Source organism: Diadema setosum, chromosome 3 (genome assembly GCF_964275005.1).
Source record: "Diadema setosum chromosome 3, eeDiaSeto1, whole genome shotgun sequence".
Taxonomy (NCBI): Eukaryota; Metazoa; Echinodermata; class Echinoidea; order Diadematoida; family Diadematidae; genus Diadema; species Diadema setosum.
In genome coordinates, this window is record NC_092687.1 from 26796611 (window position 1) to 26821128 (window position 24518).

The 24518-nt window shown below is 41.7% G+C and overlaps 1 protein-coding gene and 1 pseudogene across 1 annotated transcript in view; one reads left to right on the plus strand and one right to left on the minus strand.

The window, feature by feature from the left end:
• The window catches only part of LOC140246739 (uncharacterized), a 25441-nt gene continuing 923 nt past the window's right edge, over positions 1-24518 (minus strand). Inside the window, exons 2-13 of the mRNA XM_072326078.1 lie at positions 23136-23213; positions 20718-20841; positions 19051-19150; positions 17155-17301; positions 16199-16315; positions 12191-12351; positions 8784-9033; positions 7694-7816; positions 7035-7226; positions 5699-5970; positions 905-3215; positions 1-288 (exon numbers count right to left, since the gene is read on the minus strand). Coding sequence (XP_072182179.1) covers positions 1-288; positions 905-3215; positions 5699-5970; positions 7035-7226; positions 7694-7816; positions 8784-9033; positions 12191-12351; positions 16199-16315; positions 17155-17301; positions 19051-19150; positions 20718-20841; positions 23136-23213 — 4163 coding nt within the window. The remainder of the gene's footprint in view (positions 289-904; positions 3216-5698; positions 5971-7034; positions 7227-7693; positions 7817-8783; positions 9034-12190; positions 12352-16198; positions 16316-17154; positions 17302-19050; positions 19151-20717; positions 20842-23135; positions 23214-24518) is intronic.
• On the plus strand, positions 13198-13875 carry LOC140226627 (uncharacterized; annotated as a pseudogene).

Genomic DNA, 24518 nt, shown 5'->3' on the forward strand with positions numbered 1-24518 from the left:
TCAAAGGTTGCTACCCTGACCCCGCGACCCCACGCCGCTCTCCACACTCTCTCGCTCTGTCGTGGCCACGCTGCCGGGCTCCAGGCCGTCGTCCCACGAGGCGCCGTCGATGATCACGCCCTCGTCCGACAGCTGGAGGCTGGGGTTGCGCTGCAGCATGTGTCTGGCCTCAAGAGGGAGCCCTTGCTGATTCTGACGGTCCACTGCGTCCAGCTTGACCAGCGTGTCCATGGCTTCGGCGAGGAAATTTGGAGTGCTCAGGTGGTCGTGTGATGAGTGCTCATTAACCTGTGTCATTAATGACAGAACTATCTCAAGTACTCTTTACGCAATACAAGTGTATATTTAGCTAGTCTAATTTTTTGCAAATCACGACTTCCCGACAATTTCACAAGTGGTTAAATTTGCAAATGTGGAGTACATCACATACACATACATTACTGAATGGAGAAATGTATTGTATGCCTACACGTCACATTCATGTCAGTATCAGAGTTAATATTTTTGCATGTTTTTAAATTCACAATTAGCAAATGACTTAGAATTCACGAAAATAAAAACCTTGCAAAATATTTGACATATACAGCAGATGTTCAATAATATTAAAAATCATAATATCTCAAATAAAAGTACTTTACTGACTCCAGCAATCCTATTCATTTCAACATTGACTGAAGTTTGGTAAACTGTATTCAAAGCCACGAAATTGACAAATGCACTATCCCCTCTTCATTTCATGGAATTTGTGTTCATGTTTGTTTATGAGCATGCACAGTCTTTCTGCTGTACTGGAAGGTTGTTTGACTTGCTACAGTGAACAACTGCTCGAACTTGATATGTTTTCAACAAAAGGGCATTGATTGAGTCAGACAGACAATACTGACAAGGAGATATTATGCCTTACCGTGTCAATGTGCACATTTCGAAGTCTTTCTTCCAAGCCATGACGAATTAGTTCATCTTCCGTCTCGGCAACATCCCCGAAATAGTCCCTCATCTTAGCGGTCATCGGTGCCAAATGAGATCCCTCCAAGCTTGTTGAACTAGGGAGACTTGTAGGAGCACCTCCACTGTGGAATGGACCAACCCGCTCCCTGTGATTCAGAATGCGGGAAGGGTCGGTCGGGTGGGAAGCCATGTGTGACGCTGAACTGTGCTTGGTAGACGTGAAGTGAGGGGAGCCGAGACCAGAGGAATGGTTGGGAAGATTGCTACTATTTGAAAAACCCTGCCCTCCAAGATGGGATGACAGAAGTGTTGAGTTGAGCTCGGCTGACTGTGAGGGCAACGACCCGGACAAGTCTTGTCGAATCCGGTCTAATTCGCGTTGATCCGCTGCAATGTCGATGCTGCCTGAACGTGGCAGCTTATGGGACATCGATCGGTCGGCAGAGGTGTTGCCCACTACAATAGATGAATTCCCCAAGGGAGCGGAGTCATCTTTGTCATCATCGCTGTCATTAAGGAAGGAGGTCAGCGACTCCAGCTCAAATTTCTCTAATGGTGTGAGGGGCCGCGAAGGTCTCCTTCCACCAGCCGCTTCTAACAGTGATGGGGAGGCAGAGCGCATGCTAGTCATCTCAGGGTCATGGAGTTCATCTGCCCTCAAGCGACTCACCCATTTCTTTGTGGCATGGCGTGAAGCTTCAGAGCCCGTCAGGTCATCCACATGGGACAGCCGCGCGTAGTAGTCGCTCTGCCTGTCGCTGCCGCCTATGTCTTCAACTGAACCGACACGCACTCCTGCCAGCAGGCTGCTCAAATTCGGCACGGACTTTGCAGCTCGCACATTGGCGGAGCGCTTCTGCCTCCGCTGGCGACTCCTCCCGCCGCTGTTGGCGTGGCGAGCGTGGACACGCAGCTGGCCAATGCGTCCAAGGACATCCTCATAAGGGGAGAGTTCGCGCTGGTGCTCGCTTCGTGGAGTGCTCCTTCCACTTTGTGAGTCAAGCCCAATATGGAGACCGTGAATGCGTTCTTGACTTGAGGTTACACCATGCGGTTGTCCAACTAAAGCATGCAAGGCCTGCAGTCCATATGCATCACTCCTTACTTGTCCTTGAGGGTAACTTCCCTGGTTACTCCTTGGAGTGTCAGGCAGGTATTCATGAGTCCTTGGCACAGCTGGTGCAGGGGACTGCAGAGCCTGGATATGGACCTGGTAAGGCTGGCCAGTCAATGGGTCAAAAAGAGTATAGGAGTGTCCTGGCAAGCCTGAAACACCCGTTCCTGGCTGGCTGGATATCTGATAGGCAGTTCTAGGATCTCCTGCAGGGTTAACACTCTGTGCGTGGTGCCCCCAGGCTTGGTTCCCCAAGGGCACATTGAATGTGCTTCCATCAATTCCTGGTGGTACGTGCAGCGACTGTCCATGCAGAGCACCTCCTACAGGTGGCTGGCTGGCATGAGGAGAAGCATATTGAGTGTGAAGCGTGGCTTGCCCCACTGTGGGATTCACATGCATATGTCCGATTCGGGGGTCCATGCTTTGACTCACAAATCCAGGAGAAGAGTTCGCATTCTGGTTCATGTGTAAATACTGATAGGGCGCCCTCGGTGCTTCTGGGTGAGCCAGCATGTTCAAGATCATCTCGTTTCTATCCTCACTGACCCCATCCCCATAGTCTTCCCCACTGTGATGTCCATCAGTAGAGCGCACCACACCCGGGACTCTACCGGACCAGAAGTCCCTGCTGGGACGCAACCACTGGTCTCCGGTCCCTCTTCTCTCCGTCGCTCCCTCTGCCTTCTCCTCTTTCATCACCACCTCCTCCTCCTCCTTCCCTTCCTCTTCCCTTCCTTTTGCTTTCTCAGAGTCTCCACTCCTCTTCTGCTGCTTCTCCACCTTATCTCTACTGCTGTCTTCTGTTTTGGAAGACCGATTCTTTGAGGAATGACTATGTGACCTGTCGCCTTTGACATCCACTTCTGTGACTGGGGTGCGGCAGCCTATCCTCTTTAGGAGGGGGTCGTCAATGTCCGACCCACCCTCCACTTGCTTCTGCTCTTCAGGCCCGGATTCCTCCACGCCATCCCCCTCTCGCCGCTTCCGGGAGCCATCTCCACGGTGACGACGACCCCGACCACGCCTGTTTTCTTCCTGGCTCCCGTCGCTATGGCGACCCACCACAGCTGTCTTCCATTTGATTGCCTGGAGAACTTCCTTGTTGCTTGGAAGTTCATCCATATCTAGGATGCCTAGCAGCACAGAACACCTAGGATGTCAAGGCAGAAGAGAGTATATCTTAAGAATGATTATAACAAATTTATTCTTTATTTCACCATGGAAACTATCAAGTTAAAACCATTTCTAACCTTTAACTTCCTGGGTCAAGATTTATGAATATGGAATTATTCAGACATTGCACTCAAGGCGGACACCTTGGATTGTACTCATACTTATACTTGTACTTATTGTAATGTAGCCCAGCCAGTTGGCTATTAAAGGGGCTTTACCAAATACCAGTTTATGTAGTCCTTTGATTTTATTCCATCCTTTGTGCCCATTTACAAACTGGAAGCACATTCATTTGACTTAAGCTATCTCTTTGTTCCATCCATCTCTCAATATGTTCATTCAGGACCAATACCCTCTCACTAGAGGTCATGCGCTCTCACTAGAGGTCATGCGGTCTCCCTACTGGGGTCAGAAACTATAAATCATCCCTTATCTATGAATCATACAGGAACTGCCCATTCACATAGTGTTTCTGAGCTCAGTCTGTTACTGCACCTAAAGATCATATGTGAATTCCCCCATATTACTCCCACAGGCTATCCCATTCACACAGATAGCAAAATCTAAAACAAAGTTTATCTTCCTTGTGTGAATAATGTAGTCTAGGCCACTGACCGGCCAAGCCCAGAGTAAATGGCGACCTTTGTCCTAAAACTTGGAATCATTAATGACTGAGGTCAGATTAAAGAGAAACCCAATGGAAGAGAAAGTAAAGAAATGAGAGATTATGCAGACCTCTACCCCAACCACAATAGCAACCACTTCGAAGGGTTTGTAAAAAAAACCAGATCTATGCATCAATGGACAGTTCAAGGCAAGTCACATCTTAGTAATCATTTTTTTTTTTTTTTTTTGGAAGAGTTTGGAAGGAAGATAGGCAGAGCCAAAGAATATTCGACCAATCAGAATTTGTTTGATACTTTATGCCCAACCTAAAATGTAATCAACCAATGGTACTCGACAACCATCAGTGACTGACATGTAAAGCTAACCAATTAGCGTATGAGATGTAGAGAGAGGGTTTTAATATTAATGAATGATTGTTTAGGATGTTTAGGATGGAGGTGATATGAGATGTGGAGGTGAGAGAAAATGATAACTGGATGCGATTTCTCCTTTGGACTCGGAAGGGAGCAGTCATGCCTCCCAAATCCTTATAATCCAGAGCAACTTTTTCCTTTAGACTCTGAAGGGAGCAATTATATTTCCCTAACCCTGCGAACTTCGAGTAATGCCTTTCTGAGACTTCTTCTCGGGACTCCAGAGGAGCAGAAATGTTCCAAGCATCTTAAAAGTTGCATAACTTCTACGAATCTCCAAAGGGGATCAGTCTCGCAACGTGAAACTTCAATATGGTACCTTCCTGAGACTTTGCACCAACTTTCTACAGCTCCTATTTTCATCTTATGTACACTTGAGATGCTTGTCTGATTTTCCTGATCCCGGGAGCGGATTATGTTGCATCAGCAGTTACAATTGATGCTTTTGGACTTCGACGAAAGACGTTGATTTACATCGTGTCGTGCCCATGTTCCTGTTGCGTATTCAAAGTCGATACCGAGTACCCAAACAAATTTGATGGAGATTGGACGCCCCGACGAACACTCTAGACCCCTTTTTGGAGCCAAGCCTGGAGCGCCGCTGCCATTTAACATTGAGGATCCAAACCATGGAGACGCCTCCTCCCATTTCGCGTGTCGCTGAAATTATCTAATTTGATGACTTGTGCATCCTCCGAATTATAAAAATGGACAATGGACTCCGCGCACGGTACCGTGAGTAGCACAAATGAAGTTTAGGGTTTTATAATTCACCTCCATATTAAGCATCTATAATTTGCATGAGTAATTAAGGAAATAATTAAGATACACCAAATTGATGGTTTCAACCTATCAGATTTGCAAGACCCTAATATAATGTGGCATCCACGTAAATCAAATGTCTGTTGTCTTCATTTAGTGTAAGGAGTTTATATAGCGCATGCTGGAGTGATTGTAATGGATGTGGTGGTGGTTTATGTGAGAGAATTAATAATGATGACCAGTCAACTAGTGTAAACATATAACTTTACACATTTTCATAATTAAGGCAATAACAGACCAACCAAAACCTAAACCAAATCTATAGCCTAAACCTATAGAGGAGGTAAGGGTTGCAGTAAAAAGCTAGAATGGCTTTCATGAGGACTCACTGAGAAGCAAACAGTGACATCACCATGTTGGATGCAGGGTCCCTCAGCCGAGCAATTGTTTATAACTTTGTGTAAAAGGGCTTCCTTGCAAAAATGAAATAAAAATAAGTAAATAGTTTTACCACCCTCCAAACTGCTCTTATAATTGAGGCCTTAAAACTCAACTTTAATGATTGCAGAAGACTGCTTTCAAGGAAAGGAGGTCACAGAAATGCATCACTTCACATCATGTGAATAAAGAGCTTAAACAGCCAGCAACGAAACAGTACCTGTGGCACAAGTTCTTTGCCTTCTTCTTCTTCACCCTATCGTCAATCGTCTCGGCAAACTCGCTGAGGGAAGTCAAGTCCTCCTCCCGAGGGGGGCGGTTCCTTTGGAGGAAAGCTCCTACCTCCTCCGCCCACTGGAGCTCCTCCTCGCCATCGGCTCCTGCTGCGTCTCGGTGTCCACGGCGACCAAGGCGGTCGGCGCGGAAGTCGTCAAACATCTCGGAGGCATCGTGGGGCAGAAACTTCAGCCCCTTCACGCACCATTTGGCAATCTGCAAAGAGAGAGGGAGGACGAGATTACGACTCATTCAGAGATTCTCAGATGATGCTACTTTTGGAAAGGTGCAGTATCTCCAGAGGGTATACAAACACCAGCGCTAGTGCTTGTGCTCGCTCCCAAACGACTGCCTTAAATCGAGCTCCAACACCGACGGTCAGATTAATGAAGCAATACCAATCAAAATTATTGACCCCAACACTAGGTGCTAGCATCGCACCATCGCAAAGTCCACAGGTATTGCGCGACGAAAAAAATGATGGCACATAGTTAAAGTCAAATATTAAAAGATGTAGTTATGACTGCTTAGTTTTAGACACATAATAAAGAAGACTGATTAAAATGCCACAAATATCATCATTTTCCAAACCACAACGATCTTAAGTTTGCTCCAAGGGTCAGATTTATGTAGCCACATCTAGAGTGTTTGTGCACATTATGTGAGTGATCACTGCACTACTATGGACTTTGCACGTAACACATGCAGCTATATATGGACGTGAATGTGGGTCTCGCACGGCAACACTCACACCAGTACCAAACTTGAAATGACAAAGATGATAATCCCTTGGGCTAGTGTGAGCCAATGGCAAAAAAGCATATAAAACGCTAACACAAACGGTGGAGCTTGGTTCAGTCAACGACATTCAACACCGAGCCCAGCACCAGCAACTGGAAATACGTCATAATTTTAAGGTCAACCTCTCAACACCGACTGATTTCCAGTTTGGTTTTAGTTTTGTGAGATAGCAATAGCACTAGTAATGACCTTAAAATCAACCAATTTCTCACAAAAATTTGCAGGTTAAAAACTACCTGAGCACAGGGTGTTCCTCTGACAATGTACAAAAATAAAAAATGAAAAATAATTTTTTTTTATAGCCAAGTTGGATGGTGCCCCATTATTATTACTTAAAATCTACAGGGGTGCAATGAAATTCAGAGACTTTAAATGTAAACATTATTCTGTTTGGCAATGTTAACGTTGATGTGAATGTGCCTGTGTGGATAGAGAGGTATGAAAGGTGGAGGGAAAAATGTATTTGTACAATCACTCACCTTTTCATAGAGACTGTAATAGTTACGGACAGCCGACAGCAGCTGGCGTCGGTCGTCCAGCTGATCACGAAAGTCATCCATTAAACCTTGTAGATCTCTCACACCGCACCTCAAACTGGCAATGCTGCCGTTGGTATTGACAGTCATCGCTCTGGCGCGATCCTGGAGATTTTGGGCCAGGGACAACTTATCCTGTGAAGTAATCAAGACAGAAAACAAACTAGAAATGATGTATACACTATGTTTACATAATTATATTTCATATGTGCATAAACACAGTCAGAAAGTACACACTTGTTCTCACATTGTGCCAATATCAGCAAAATTTAATTGTAACTGTTTTGTGTTTTGTTTTTGAGGAGGATGACAAATACTTCTGCACGATTTCTTCTTTTTTTTCCATATCTTCATGCATACTTTCATTTCCAGGCTTGTCCAATGGAGCGCAAATTTGACGGAAAATTTTACATCACAAATTTTTAAGCTTACAGTGCATATCGATACTTCTGGTGTAGGGCACAGCACAAATTTGCAAAGAAAATTTCCACTTTTGCAGCACAGCCATACTAGTATATACCAGGAATAACCATCACTTGGATATTTCAAAGAGTACACCTGCATGAGTAGGAACCACTTTACAGGGTTTACATTCCACAAACCTCAGCCATAGATGCCACGCCCGTCTCAAAGTGGTTGCACAGTGTCTCCGCCCGTCCCAGGGAGTCAGCTATCTCCAGTTTCTTGAGGGCGGCTGGTCCGTCTCGGGTCAGCCACACCCTCATCTGTGGGGCAAAGGTCATGAAAAAGGTTCACAGTTCAGGCTATCATGATCTTTATGTATAACAGAGGTACAAACTCAAAAAAAAAAGGTTTCTCATTTCAGTACATGTTCATTCATTTCACTGGAATGACCAATCCACTTCAATGAATTGCCGTCATCTCATGTCGTGATTACTATGAAGTGATAACAATCGTGATGAAAATTTCAATTCAGCATTATTTGTTCCCTCTGTTGAGTCCAACTTGAGACCTTAGTGAGTCTGAAACTCACAAGCATGACATAAAAACACTTCTATCTACTGAGTAATAACCCCAACCCGAAGCCCATCCTGACAGGAGAGATTGGGATAACACTCAACCGCCTACGAATAAGAGTTGGACACTGCAATGCCAATATGCAGTGCTGAAGTCTATCATGCCTTTCAGCATCCTGTCCGTGTGGTCACCCAGAACAGATGGCTCATCGCATCCTGTCTGCATGTCCTGATCCCGGCCCACCCCAGGAATAGAGTTGGACCTATCAGATCCTACCAAAGAAACCCTGCCCTGGCTCCGACAGCTCTGTGACATCCAAAGAGTTTTTCCCCAGTATGTACTAGAGGGTGGAGTATGCATACGCCCCGTACTATTGTTTTGTGAGCACATGGGGGGAACTGGAAGACAAGGCTGTAGGCTCACCCCTAATGCTAACACGCTCGCAAACAAGCAAACCAGGAGCAGCCAAATCTAGAAGTGCGGACTCACTTAAAAGTTCAGAAGTTCAAATACGCGCTGTAAAAATGTTACTTCACTACGCGAAAAGTCCGCCATTACTACGTGGGTAATGGCAGCCCCCATGAAATCTCAGACACCATTGTATAGTTCGCCCTCTAGTGGTGAAGAGGAGAAAAATCTCTTTGGTGACATCGATTAGAGCTGGCAGATCATACGCAGAAAGAAAGTTAACAAGTACTCTGGCCCGCTACTCACCTCATTCACCTCATCCACAAAGTCCAGGTCCTCAAGCTTGTCCGCAAAGCGACCTTCGACCCTCTCCACGGCAACGTCCAGCCGCTGCTGAGCCATGGTCAGCTTCTCCCGGCAGTACTCGGCCAGGAGACGAACCTCGCGGAAGACTGGTTTCTGTGCGACGGCAGCGAACGTCTCATCCGCGTCAGACTGGTTGATCTTGGCCAAGAGGTCATCGCACTGTTGACTGATGTTGTCAATGCTAATCTCCCTGGTTGGATTAATATAACAGCACAGGTATTAGTACAGAGTTAACCTTTATTACTCTTCTGAAGTGCTTTATAGAAAGAATCACAGCATGGGCTACATATTTTGTGGGAGTTTTAGTTTCACAAATTTGACTGCAATCACTAAATCAACCACAAAGCATGGGCTATACATTTCATGGTACAATTGTAGGTTTAGTTTCACAAATACAACTGCAGTCATTAACTCAACCACACAGCAAATGCTACATATCATCTCCAAATTGGGAAATAGCATTTGATCTGCAATCCTAAAGACTATAGCATATTTGAATGAATCTTGCTGATAAATCTGTGTTGCAATAATTGCAATATAAAAATGGCATGCCCTTGCTACCCATGAGTGGTCTACAAAAATCAAGCAATAAAACACTTTGCACAATATGCTTCATGCATGACATAATACATGTTCCATCATCTGTGATTTTTTTTGTTTGTTATGTTACTTTACATGTTGTTGCATTAGTTGCTGCAGAGATTGCTTTTCATCTTAATTTACCCTTACTATACCCTTATTGTCATTTCAATCTCTTTTTGATATCTGATGCTTCCTATGGGCACAGATCAACTGTCAACACAGCCAAGCTCAACACTCCAGTTGACCACTATTTCAATCTCCCTAATCACTGAGTGAGCACATGAATCCACAGGGCATTGAATCTTTTGGTACTTGTCCAGACAGTCCGAACCAGTAGAGAGGCGCTTTGGAAGAGACGACTTCGCACCATCCAACCCCATGGCCTCAACATCTAGAGGGAAATGACTAATATTTGCTGTCCTTCCTTACATTGCTCATTTCACTTCATGCATATATTTAATTTCTTTCATCTTTTTCCCCCTTCCTTTCGTTACAGATTATTCTAAAGCCCTTAATTGCATACACGCATATTATATAAATACATTCTTTTGTAGATATATGTGAATTTACTCTATCCTTACTGAGTAAACATGTACTTATTTTGCAGTACAAGTAGATTGACATGCTATGTACATTGCATTTGTTAGTTGCCTTTCGCCTTTATTTTCTGTCACACTCTAGTACACAACTGTTGTAAGGCTTTGTGCTTGAGCCCCCCCCCCCCCCCCCCTTTAATCCATCCATGCCGTTGTTATAATTCACCCTTGTCCCATTCTTCACCTTTTGAGTTGTTCTTGATCTTGTTTGATGTTGCCTCCCTATTCATCTTTTATCCTTCACAAGTTGCCCCCTATGATCCTTGGGATCATCACTGGCCCAACCTCTGCCTTTTGTCTGCCCACCCCCTTGATTTAATCTCCCTCATTACCTGTTAAACTTCCTGCCTTTGACTCCTTAACACACCCCTTTTTGTTTTCTTTGTGCCATATCCCTAGCTCCTCCTAGACAGTGCATGTTCTGAGTGGTCCATATAATGTGTCTGCTTGTACTCCCTCCCCTCTCTTGCTGTATATATTAATATTTCACTCTTTTCCCATTATTTATCCCACTGTTGTTCCTTATCTTGTTTGATGTTGCCTCCCTATTCATCTTTGTCCTTCACAGGTTACCCCCCATGATCCTTGGGATCATTACTGGCCCACCTCTGCCTTTTGTCTGTTCACCCCTCTGCTTTAATCCTCCTCTCTTTACCTGTTAGGTTCCCAGCCTTTGACTTCTACCTGTCCCTTTTGTTTTCTTTGTTCCATGACCATAGCCCTCCCCCTCCCCATAAAGTGCTGATTGTGTGAAGTCCATTATGTGACCCGCTACAACAAAAGGATCCTAAAGTCGCTGACGGGTGAGCCGAGAAAATTTGAAGTCAGATCACCAAAATCTGTCAAAACATTCGGATTTCTGTTTTAACATAATTTTGTAGTCTAATGTATCTTCTATCAACTGGCGAAATTTCGAAGCTAAATGATCAAAGGAAAGGCCTGAAAATAGCATTTTTCTGGGCCATGCTCGGCTCTCCTGTCAACGACTTTAGGATCCTTTTGTTGTAGCGGGTCACATATGTGTCTGCTTCTACCTCCCCTCCTTTTCAATCTAGCTGCTGTTGTTTCACTCTATTCCTATTCTCTACCCTAGTGTTGTTGTTTTGTTTTGTTTTTAATCTTGTTTGATGATGCCTTCCTATTCATCTTTATCCTCAACAAGTTGCCCCCCTATGATCATGGGATGATCACTGGCCCTACCTCTACCTTTTGTCTGTTCATCCCCTTGGATTATTAATCCCCCCTCATTACCTGTTTGGCTCCCTGCTTTTGACTCCTATCATACTCCTTTTGTTTTCTTTGTTTCATGTTCCTAGCCCCTCTCTGCCAGTGCTTGTTGTGTGTAATCTAAGCATCTGCTTGTACTCACCCCCCCCCCCCTCCCCCTACACACACACCTTTCACTCTTGCTGTTGCTGTTTAACTCTTTATCCAATTCTTTACCTTGGTGTTGTCATACCTGCCAACATTTCAAGATGAAATATCTTACTCGTGGATTGCAAAAATCTTATTTTATATGCAAACTGAAGTTAGAAATCTTATTTTCGGTCAAATCTTCGGAAAATACACATGAAAGGTATATCTAAATATTGTTTAAAAATCTGATTTCTCTGACAGAAAATCTGATTTTGCTATTTTTAACGTAAAAAATCTTACTGAATCTGATAAATTCTTACTAGTTGGCAAGTATGTGTTGTTCCTGATATTGCTTGATGTTGCCTTCCTATTCATCTTTATCCTTCACAGGTTACCCCCTATGATCCTTGGGATCATCACTGTTCTACCTCTGCCTTTGTCTGTTCTCTACCTTGCTTTAATCCCCCTCATTACCTGTTTGGCTCCCTGCCTTGGACGTCTAACCCACCCCTTTTGTTTTCTTTGTTCTGTGTCCCTATAGCCCCTCCAAGACAGTACATGTTGTGGGTAGTCCAAGTGTGTGTGGCTTCCCTGTATGTTTGTCATTTTGCCTCTGAAAAGGATTTTGCTTGAATCATACACTAAGGCCCCTTTTAATCCTGTTCATGTTGATATCACCTGAGACACTTTTCACAACTGGCTTATGTTTTTACAGTACGAGTTGACTTTGCAACGATGGTATTCCATTTTTGTATGTGTTGCTTCAACCGTAGTGCAAGCAACTTGGTGCCAAGGTCGCTCCCCCTCACTCACCTGAAAACCTCCTGAATGAGTTGTTTGATATTCTCTCTCTGGCTCTCTAGCTCTTCTCTCGTCTCCCGGAGATCAAAGCTCTCCTGCTCCTCCAGACGGGCAAAGGCATCAGGCAGCTTTGGGATTAGTTCCACGTAGCGGATGAAGAATGGCTCCACAGTCTACAGAGTGGTGGTGGTGGTAGGGGAAGCATAATTAACTCTCACCATGTGATAGTAACACCATTGCATGTAATAGCAACATACTGTTACAACAACAGTATTGGAGCAGTAATGCGGGAGATACACCAGTGTGAAGAGAATGAATGCGTATTTATTCTCATGGTCGGACATCCAGGTATTTAGTGGTGGCCAAGTATTAGAACACAAAGCCATGTTCAGTGCACGAACAGCATATTTTTTGAGACAACATTATCTGCCTTTCTACCATGATTGGCTTTGAAATCTCATGAAACTGTCACCATGAAGTTCATCCTAACATTTGTGGCAGCCACAAGAACTGTTGGTGATAAAGAACATGAAAGAATGGATGATCAAGGATTTTGAACGCTGATGCCTCGTCATCTGTATTACCACATATTACATAGATTCACACATGGTATGCGTGTGCATGCACAGCGTTCACACCGATTCACACTCCATGCTCCGCACTATAGGGGCCTACTGTAAAAGAGAGCTATCAGTTTTCACTCCAGCTACACCAGAAGTGATGCATGCCCAACCATGAGAATAGGTTGACTAACCTTACATGAGGTGGTCATCTTGGTAGCCAAGTCACAGCAATTTACGAATACAGTGTAGTTGACTTGATCACGATAAAGAAATACACTGTATGAGCATACAATATCCACTTATTGCACGGATAAGTTGTAGTCCAAGCCATGGCAGAAACTATCAAGGCATATTGTAGACCATGTAGTATCAGTCTACAAATGTGGAGACAACTCACAAGCCCTGCCGCTATACGTAAGTGGTAACGCAAGAAAAAGAAATGGACCAGCATCCCTCATGCCAAAGACCTTGAGAAGGGTATTACAGATGTTCCGGAAAGGAATTTCCTCGGCGCAAATTATTGAAAGTTTTCCTTGCTCCTACAGAGCATACAGACCAAGAAGTGTGCAGCAATACTCTAAAGACTCCCATGAGACCTGCTTCATGTGTTTACTGTGCAAACATGTTGTACGAGCCACAGATAATTTATATGATTATTAATACAGGAAATGCCAAAGTCCCAAAATTAGTGACGCGTACTAGCTCATTGATTTGCTTCTATGCCCTTTGCCCGAGAGTCAACATTTTCAAAAGCCATTTTGCATTTGGAGGTAATATCAAGCTTGCAAAGATCTTGGCAAGAAAATGAGTGAAATTTGCCATGATTTACTATGCACTGCATGTGGAACCAATGGGAACGGTAACAATGGCAGATGAAAAGTCTAAAAGAGTTCTAGATATCAAGCATAGTACATTTTGTGACCTTAATTGTCAATGAGTTTAAACTTGAAGTCCTCTCACCCACACAAAGGGGTGAACTTCAGACAGCACTCTCACACTGCACGATGGCAGCAAAAACAATTTCAAAACATGAAGGACAACTTAGTTGAAAACGATGGACAAACCGTTTTACCCACAATGTCCCTCATGACCCATGCGTACATTGAAAATGAGTACCTGACAACGCTGGAGTAATTATAATGGTATTGTCCGCTGATAGAACTATGTCAACAATGAAGAGGCTACTCTGGACACAGGAAGACCACATCATTATCTTCATTATCATTATTATTATTTTTACTGCAATTATAATCATCACTCTCACAAAATGTTATAATTATCATTATTATTACTATTACTACTATAAATACCATTATTATTATTATTATTATTATTATTATCATTATCATTATCATGACTATCATTATGTGTGTGTTTTTGACTATGTAAGATGTATTTACATGTTTTTCCGTATTGTCCTTTGTCTTTGCCTTGTGCCTCCTGTTTAACCCGTTGAGGACGAGTCCCGAGTATACTCGGGCAAGCGTCTATGGGAAATGAGTGTTGTAGCAAAATCAAACCGTCCTCAACGGGTTAATCCAGGAGACAACCTAGGCTTTTCATGTTACATTGTTTATTGATATAATAAAGAATGTTGAACAACAGCAAATCATTGTTATCATTATCATTAACACTATTATCACCATTTTCATTATTATCTTCTTTTGTTTTATTCTTTCAGCTCACATGATATCGTTTTAACTTGTTTTATAAACATGTCAGCCACAACATGTATCTTGTTTTTGTTTTATCCATTTTTTCATGGCCTCAGTGATTTCTTGATTATATTAATACAGACGAATTTCATTTCCGGTTAAGTGTGCATTCGAACATTTCGTAATACTTCTACGGTAATCACATGGTAGCTTTTTATGACCTATTCATGTTTTTGCTCTTACTTTGCTTGATGTACGACATTTTTGTAATATTGTTTATTTGTTATAAATATGTTTGTACTTTTTGTATTGACCTCATGGAAGACCAGCTTTGTTGTGCCGACATAGCTGAATACGTGCAATTCTGTGGCCTTGTTTTTTATTGTTTCCCAGGAAATAAGTTCAATACTCTACTCTACTACAGTTTTACTATCATTGATAGTGCAGTTGAGATGTACAAGTTGTACACTTTGTGCAGTGAACACTGGTCATCCTCAGACAAGCCATCTCACCAAAATTTTGTCGTCGTAAGAAAGGGACAAATAGAGAGAAACAAGACAAGGGACTGATTTTAAAACCATGCTTGGGTGTAAACTTCTTTATCACATCACAAGCATCTGTCAATATGTGACCGTGCATCACAAAACGAACAAAAAGTCGCACACACTGATTTTGTGTGAGGACTCAAAATAGGTGAAATGGGTCAACCGAGCCGATTTTGACTTATTCAAATTTTCTGGAAGAGTAAGTCTTCTTTTACATAATGCTAAAATTTGGGATCATAAGATGGGCAGGAAAGTATGATTTTCTAGCAGTTTCTCTATAACATTTTTTTGGCAGAATAGTGTGATTAAGTGTACCTTTAGAGTCTTCTTTTCATTTCTTAAAAACCTTGTACACACTCTCCACTTTCAACTCCTATAACTTTTGAAAGGATGATGCTACTGCTTTGAAAGTTGGCATTAACTAAGGACAGAGTGTGTTAATAAGGCATGCTCAATTTCAATTTGATCTGATAATCCCTTCATTGTTGTCACTCCAGTAGTTTACATCCTGTTTTTTGTCCCATTCATCGCGCAGCCAGCATGGCTTTGGTAAAGATTAAGCGCTTGAATAGACACTGTACTTCAGAGCCTCTTTTCTCAGTTCACACTTCTCTTGAGTGTGTGCTTTCTTTCCAATATTTAGATAGGTTAGGAGAGTCCATTTGATATGAGTTATACATCATTTTAAAGCTTAAAGTCTGCTTTTTCAGAATATTCTCTTAACTAAAATTTCACGTCTGGCGACTTTTTTTTTGTTTTGTGGTGCAAGGTCACATATGTCCTGAAGAAGAGGCGATTGTCTTGCTTTGGCAGCAAGTGAATGGAGGACAAGAAAGAGTGTTGCCTAACCGCTGATTTTGGTAGCTTTGAGGAAATGTTGAGGTCATTTGCAAACTTGTTGTCTTCTGCATGCCATCAGTTATTGGCGTGGCACTGAGAAAGCATGTCACACATGTTTTAGACTGTTGCAGAAAAAATTTAGCCGGTTGCTGCAAGATGTTGAAACCCCTAAAGGTCTACCCTGAACAAGAGAAAAGACTGGCCATAGGGGACATTGAAGGTGAAACAATACATCGCAGGAAACAATGAAGAACAATGGATGCCAAAGTGCACGAAGAGTGTTTTGAGTGGAGGAAGGCTATGGACAAAACTGTATATTCCTTGCATTCAGAGGACAGTGGAACATTATGTACATCACAAAATTTGACTACCATTTCGCATCTACCATTTCACATTCACCATTTTGCAGGGAAATACCTTTCTGAACCTGATCCAAGCTGCATGAGAATACTGAAGATAGCCGCCGAGATCCGCTGTCAGCTGGCTTTTGTCCACATGGTTGTATAGGTCCATCTCATCTTTGACTATGGTGACCTTAAGGTGACAAAGAGAAAAGGAAACCATCATCTCTTACATTCAAATGCAGTACTGTATGTTCAATTATGACATAACATTAAAGGGGTATAAATCACTGGAGAAACATTTTGCATTTACTGATGTTCTTGAAGCACATGTCAACACTGATGTTTTCTTTCCGTTTGATGTCCACAAAAATCCTACATTGTAGGAGTATTTGTCTCGCCTCTTCCCTGGCCTATGAGAAGTACTAAATGTTCTTACTTTATTTTCACAAATTTCGCAAGTCCACTGCATTTGCTAAAGCTACAATGCATGAAAATATTGTCTCCAGCAACAAGAATGTTCCGAGTACATCTTCTCTGAGGTGGAAGATCATTAACTTTATTCCTAAAAAGGATTAATACCTTCTATATACTACATTCTATCACTGTGTTTCTCCATAGCATGCCTAACTACTCACATCATGTTTTCGGCTAGTAAAACATTTGTGCACATACACTGTAGGTCAAAGGATATGTAGGGTGCCATCTTCTTAAGGAGCGTCTGCAGAGGGCTTGGCTTGAAGCCAGGATTTTCGAGAAAGTACCAGAAACTATTGAACTACTACACTACGGTATATCTGGTACAGGCAACTCCCGTTATAACAAAGTTTTCAGGACTGGCAATTTTGTTTCGTTATATTAAAATGTTGTTGTAAATTAAGGGAATTTTGCATCAAAGACTTCAATGATAATACATGTACTTTTGAGACCAGAATTTTTACTTTGTTATCTCAAGGTTTTGCTATCATATCCATGTTTGTTGTAATGGGAGCACCTTGTAGAACAACTCTACATTTCACTTTGAATACTTACCTGAAACAGTGGAGTAGAGAGGTGCTTGTTCTTCTTCTTCTTGCTCTGGCGCAGGGCCAGCAGGGTCTGGGTGTCTTTTAGGCTTCGCTTGTCCAGCGGCTGGATGAGGTAGAGCACAAAGGGACCAACAACGCTTGTCGTTTCAGCCTGGGGGGAAAAAAAAAAAGACAGAAAATTTTGCATCACATCCCACTCAATTCTTGATGGTCAGTGGGTAATGGGAGAACACTTTGGGCCAAAATAACATAGTTTTGGATGCAAGGAATGAAAGACATGAGACTGATCAAGAAATGTTTGAATGAAATCAGACGGATAGTGCAAAAGGTTTGGCAGTTGGAGTACCAGTCATCTACATGTACCATGACATCCCAGGCAGGTCGGTAGGAGCTGCATTATTGGTCATGTGACTGAGATAGTGATCATGTGATCCCTCTGTGTTCTCTTCTTAAAATGGCATCACTTTTTTTTTATACACTACCTGACAACACACATCAATATGATGCACTGATCTGAAATCTATTCCTGCATACAGTGTGAATCATCAAATATTTGATTTTTATACCTTCTCTTCTCACAATGAAATGTAACGGAATGAGATGGAAGAAAACAACATCCAGTGAGATCAAATTGAACAAACTGATTCTCCCAATATGAAATCTTAAACATTTTATGAATTATACTACACTCTCTCCGTCATTCTCCACAGCTCAGAGTAACACTGCGACCACGACACATTTTTTTTTCTTTCATATTAAAAAGAGAAAGGAAATCAATATTCTTCATTTAGCCTTTCCAATTGTGTTCAACAATGAGTTCGCTGCTTCCCTAACTCACAAAATTCTTGCACTGCCTCTGTAAATGCCTATGTTGAATTTTCCATCTTTAACTACACGTATGAGGACCTACAAAATTCACCCAGAAGAACGAAAAACATGCTTCCAGCACATAAAAGGTCAAACATGACGATGAAGATGTTTACGAGAAGGAGAAGTCAAATCGCGTACTTCCACTGGCAACCATGAAGGATGCTTTAATAGGAGAATTGAGAGTCCTTTTCTCTTTGCAAGCAAACCGCTAATATGGCTTCCCTTCCTGAAGGCCCTTACACATTAACCCTTTGTGTGCTTTCAATATGGATTGAAACAAAAACCTCCATAGAATTGTAAACACTATCCAAAGTCCCTGGTACAGAAAGGGTTGAGTTTAGACCAGAGGAGATTTATAGAGCTGAACACACAAGCTGAGGACACATGCAGACACACTAGTTTCCCAAAATAGCTATATCTTGCATTTCTGTGGGTTCACAAATTGACTTCATATTTGAAATACAGAAGCAAAACTCATCAGTGCCTGGTGGAGCAAAATTTGCCAATGAAATCCTTGTTTGCATAAACAGCATTTCAATTGTGTGCATTACCTGGTTGTAAGAGACAGATGACCAAACACTGGTACTCCTACGGGAGTGTACACTTGAAAAGTCATTTCCAACACTGCCCGACATTTCAAAAAATATTTTCATGTTTGCTTGTTTTTAGTTTATTTGCATGAATCAGTTGGTTGTTTGTCCTCTTTGTTTCCTCGCTAAAGCATTGTGTGTTTGATTTATTTGTTTACCAGTAATCATCTGTAGACTGGTTGATCATTTGGTTGGTTGATGTGTTGCAGAGTTAGTCGCTTCAGTTGGTTTGTTCGTCAATTTGATTGTTAGTTCATTCATTATTTGGTTGGTTGGTGTTGGTGTTTGGTGCTGGTGTTGGTGTTGGTATTGAGTGTTGGTCATTGGATGTAGGGTGTTGGGTGTAGGGTGTTGGGTGTTGGTTTTGTGTTGGTGTTGGTGTTGGTGTAGGTGTTGGTGTTGGTGTTGGTGTAGGTGTTGGTGTTGGTGGAGGAGATTACCTGAAGACTATTGAGGGAAGACTTGAGCAGGGATATAAAATCCAGGTTAGAGAAACGCAGATCAGCCAGGAAGGCAAAGCCGTGAACTTTTGTGGTCGGGCTGGACGGGAGAAGAAAGAAATTGATACTATCATTATCATGTGAGGGAGAATGAGCTAATATACACAGAAAATTGGCATGGGCAGGAGTTTGAATGGAAAGCGGTAAAAGTGTGGAATGAGGCATTGCCACAGCTTCACCTCCATTTGGACTGATGAGAAGAAGCAGAGAATCAATCCTATCATTATCACGTGATAAACAAAATTGGTGTTCATGAATGTCAAAACAGCCTTTGAATGGAAAACATCTAGTCACACAGCATAATTCTTTACTCTTAATAGAAGTCATAAAAATTATTCGCGAGTTAAAAGCACCACAACACTATCATGTGAAAGGTCTGTCATCAGACAACAGTCAAAATCAAAGATATTCCAAAGTGCAGTCAGGGGATACAATGTACATGTCCGTGAATGCAGGTCACATTGTATCTCTCCAAAGGTAAAAATTGCCAAATCACAGAGGCTTTCATCTTTCCTTATCAGGACAAATCTTTTAGTAATCATTAATACTGTAATCTAAATGGTCTATCATCCACTGAATATTTTCATCATTTCAAGAATGAAATCACTGCCCTGTTGGTTGTATTTCATGTTGTGCATTGTTGTCGGTATGTGCACGCATCACAGCTGCACAAAATTTAACTGCTAAAATACTATATGTAGCTAGCACTGCAACAGTTACACTTGTACGAAAGAAAGACAAGAAAGCACAAGGGGCGAGTAAAGCAAAGTAAGAGTTATGTTTTCATTAAAATTTGAATTTACTCTTCAGAATTCATCTGGATCTACATTTCCGACAAACAAAAAAGATAAAATTGTTACCCTTGCTTTTTCTCACCAAGTACATAAAATATCTATGGCCCATAGATGTATTCCATTTGGACCATAGATATATGCCCATATTTTACAAACAAGCACAGGATAACTAATGATTAAAGGGATGGCATAGTTTTAGTTGAGATGGGGCTTCAGGTTTTCAGCGGTTTGTTTTTTATGATAATCTTTTGAGATAATGAGAAAACTATTATGAAATATGAAAGAGTATGTAATTCTAAAGGAATTCACAGTTCATTTGATGCAAATTACTTTTGAAATGGCTGAGATATCCAAAACAAAGCGGTCCTAATAAAAGGTGGAACCAACCTTTTTGTAGTATCACTTTGTTTTACTTCGTTTTTGGATATCTCAGCCATTTCAAAAACAATTTTCACAAAATAAATTTTGAATTCCTCTTAGAATTGTATGCTCTCAAACATATCATAAAGTGGTTTCTAAGTATCTTGCCAAAAGCTAAAAGCTGAATCCACATCTCGACCAATACTATACCATCCCTTGAATTCATGTTTCCAGGGAGTATCATTCATGTTTCCAGGGAGCATCCTTCAGAATCAGGATGACTTGCCAGCTCCCAATTGCATACATAATGTACATGTATCACCTAAGGTATATATGCTGTTAATCTTCATTGCAAACCTACAGGTGCACTTATTCAATCCACAATTTCATTTGCTTGGGGTCAACCTACTGCAGTGCGTGTCCACTTCGGACAACATCAATACGTTACTTCACCTGCTGACGTCGATGTAGTATCTCAGGATCCGATCCAGACCGCTGGCTTTGACCCGCGACTCCAGAATCCCATGATTCTGAGCAGGAAAAGTCACCAGAGGTCGCCCACTCTGATCACGCCCACCTTGTTGAGAGAGAAAGGGTGAAGCGAGAGAAGGATCGAATAAGGAAAGAGTTTTATTGCAAAATGAGCTAAGCACCATTTTTAAACATTTCGAAGATAATCATCAGACAGAGCAAAAGTAAACCTTTCCAGTAAAACCTCACTTGTGACATAACAAGGAATATTCTAGAAGTTATGATTAAAAGTATGCTGATTTTTCTTTTTATTTTCTGTTTTTAGCAGCTTTAATTACAAATATCTCAACTTAATATGAATGGAGTTAGCTCGTTTTGCAACAAAACTCTTCATGTGTACCAGACAAAACATAGAGGCCTGAATTCACAGAGATTTTAAAATCATTACAACAGATATAGCATACACTACCATGCGCGTGTCAGCATGCATCCATTACGAGACATCTGTTGCCATTTCCAATTATATCTTTTCAAAGGAACATTCAGGCTGAACAAATTTGCATGATCCTACCTGTACACTAAATTCAAACAACTCTTGGTGAATTCTGGCCAGAATATTGATTATTGTTACGGGTTTGTCCCAGAGTCAGGCAAATTGGGACTACACTTGAAAGCTTAATAAGGCAACTCTTTATATGGGCAGACACATTAAGTGAAAACATTGTATGTATCTGTGGTTCTTCCTTACCCCTTACCACTGACGAGCCCCCTAGAGTTTATCACCTCTATTCTGTCCCCAGACCAGATCACAAATGGTCAGCTGTTACTGTCACTATAGAATACAGTGACAGTTGTTAAGGTAGTTTTGTTTATGGTAAGGTGATGAACGATGTCTGGATTTTGTAGAAACAGTCAGTCTTCATAAGTTGTAACTCCTCTGAAGTTAACTAGAGGGGATGTCAGTTTGGTATTAGTACTGGTTGTGACAGTCATGCAGTCTTGACTCGAGCTCTAATAAAATAAGGTACTAAGACATGAGACATCGCTTGCTTCGCCTGGTTTCTTCATGCGTCTTTACAGTTTAACTCTAATGTCTTGGGTACCAACCCGGGGTCCCAACGCTCTCAAAGTCAAAATTGAAGTATTTTCAAATGATACTCTGCACATGGATCACAAAGTATGCACACACACACACACACACACACACACACACACACACACGCACAAAACATACATGTACTAGAGGATTCTTCACTATATAGTGATATCTTAAGTGTACGTGGTATGAAAGTAAAGAAATATGCAGATTAGAAATTTGGTACAGTGATATGCTTCAAAAGTTTCAAGGATACACTGTTTATACTATGAACGACCACCCGAGTGTCCCCACTTACACATGTACCACACAAATCTGCCCTCACAGAGTTTCATTATGTACACACTTAAATTATTTTGTCGAAATTTTCCCTTGAGCATGCTTCTTCAAAACTGATCACATTTTGAGTAGAAAACTTTTCTCTATGATTGGAAATTTTCTCTTTCTACAATTGAGCTGTCCATTGGGGCATTAGACATGGCAGGGAAATCCATGTTCACATATTTTTGTTCAAATACACATAACCCGCCCAAACCAATCGATAAATGATGCAGTATTTGGTACCCTGGGGTACCAAATGAAAATTCGCCATTTTGTTGAATTAATTATTTTTTTTTTCAGCGCTGTACCCTGGCTTACCAAAAAATGTGTCAAAATATTTTTTAGTATTATTATGCACAAAAATGTTTTCTTATTTGTGATTATGCATCAATTAATGCATGCAAGTGTACTTCGAAAAACACCTATATGGTGCTAGTTCATTGCGACGACTTTGCCGTATCCGAATTCAGAATCGGCGTGTCTGAATTCGGATACGCATTATAAATAATGGGCATGAGATGGCGCTATACAACGCGGTACCCCGGGTTACAACGGTACCCCGGTGTACGGCGTGCCGAATCAAATCGCCAAATGCCACAGCATAATAGAAGTGTCACGCGCGATTCCATTTCTGTCACATGTACAATGTAGCTAGCATTATGTGATGAATTAATATCAAGCGGTGTTACCTTAGAGATTTTTGCTAATTCCAAGTTTCTGTTTACAAGTGTGTGCAAAAGTCATACCTGGACAATAATGTAAAATAATCATTTGCCATAAAATGTGTATCATGGAGCAAAGCTTGGCATTTTCTCTAAAGTTTACTCATTAGTACAAGTCCAGCATAACAAATATCTATAAAAAGTTACATAGGTTTGAAAAACAGAATGGTTTCTCAAAGCATGGCTACGATGCGGTCTCAGAACAACATGGCGAAAAGGGGATTTACACCATGGCGCATACAGAGTTAACCTTCAACCCACCTGACATGATGGCCACCTCTGAGTACATGAGATCCTCCTCTGGCATCGTGGGTACCGGCTCCATCCGCAGGAGGTCACCTGCTCAGAAAGAGAGAGAGAGAGAGATAGCAGATAAGGGTTCAAAGGTCAAGTGCTACATACATTGTATTAGGCCAAGTAAAAAAAAATATATATACTTTCTCGTCTATAAGTTTCAGAAAAGAGGAAGATGAAGGGGGACTCTTCTTTGTTTTTCCTTTTCCAAAAAGTTTTTCCATAACATAATTAGATCTAACCTTAACCCTAAAAGGGCCAGGCTTTTTTGGCTATGCTCAGACCGGGGGGGGGGGGGGGGGGGGGGGGGGGATGGATTCCGCCCCCACCCCCCCCCCCATAATATCATAGGATCATAATCTACAAGATTGTGTCATAAGGTTTTTTGAAACAATCAATTTCTAATTTTAATTAATTAATTATGCAAATTAAGCTCAAGATCATATTTTAGCCTAATTAAAAGCATTGAGAGTCTCATTTTTGATCTGTAAATCTGTTTTAGCATATTCAACAATTGTACATCACAAAAACTTCCAAAACTCATTTCAATTCTTATGTATTTTATTGTTTTCAGAATTTATCTATTTCTTTGTTTTTCAACTTTTGTTTTTTCTTTGTTTTTCATTGGAAATTGTCACTGACCACTTTTCTACCATAATTAGCACAAAATTAATCAATAAAAGTGATTAATTGTAAAAAATAATCAGGTTTTTATGACTTTCATGACAGAGCACTGTTTGCCATAGGAAATGTACACTAAATCACAAAATTGTGCCCGTTTTGGGGCGACATTCCGTTACAAAAATGGGCGTGGCTTCGCAAAAGTATGCATGGACGTTGCAGATTTGGTCTCAAAAGTTGCGCGAGACTTGAACAAACAAAGTCAAGAAGCCTCGCGACGAGGCCTTCTCGCGTTACAGAATTATAGCGCGAAACGTCGAGGGGGGGGGGAGCGGATTCTGCCCCCCCCCCCCCCCGGCCCTTTTAGGGTTAACCAAGTAATTTGTATTTTGGTACGATATGTACTAATAAATACTAATGGCGGCTCGCCTGTTTCATACCCGTGAATTCAGCCCCACCATGTGGCGTTCATCGGTACATTAGCACGGCGGAGGGGCTTTCTTTCACAGTATAATACTCGTGAATGCAGCCCCACCAAACGGCGTTTACGCGAGTTTGATACAGCGGCGGGGCCGATTTCCACACCATAGCATCTTTCGTCCTCCCGTTCTCCCGTTTTTTTCTTTTGATCTTCAACTTTTTAGTCTCGGAAGGACTCCCTACTAATGTCCCTCGACGAATTTTATGGCCAATTCAATCATAAATACAACCCTAACCTAACCCTAAACC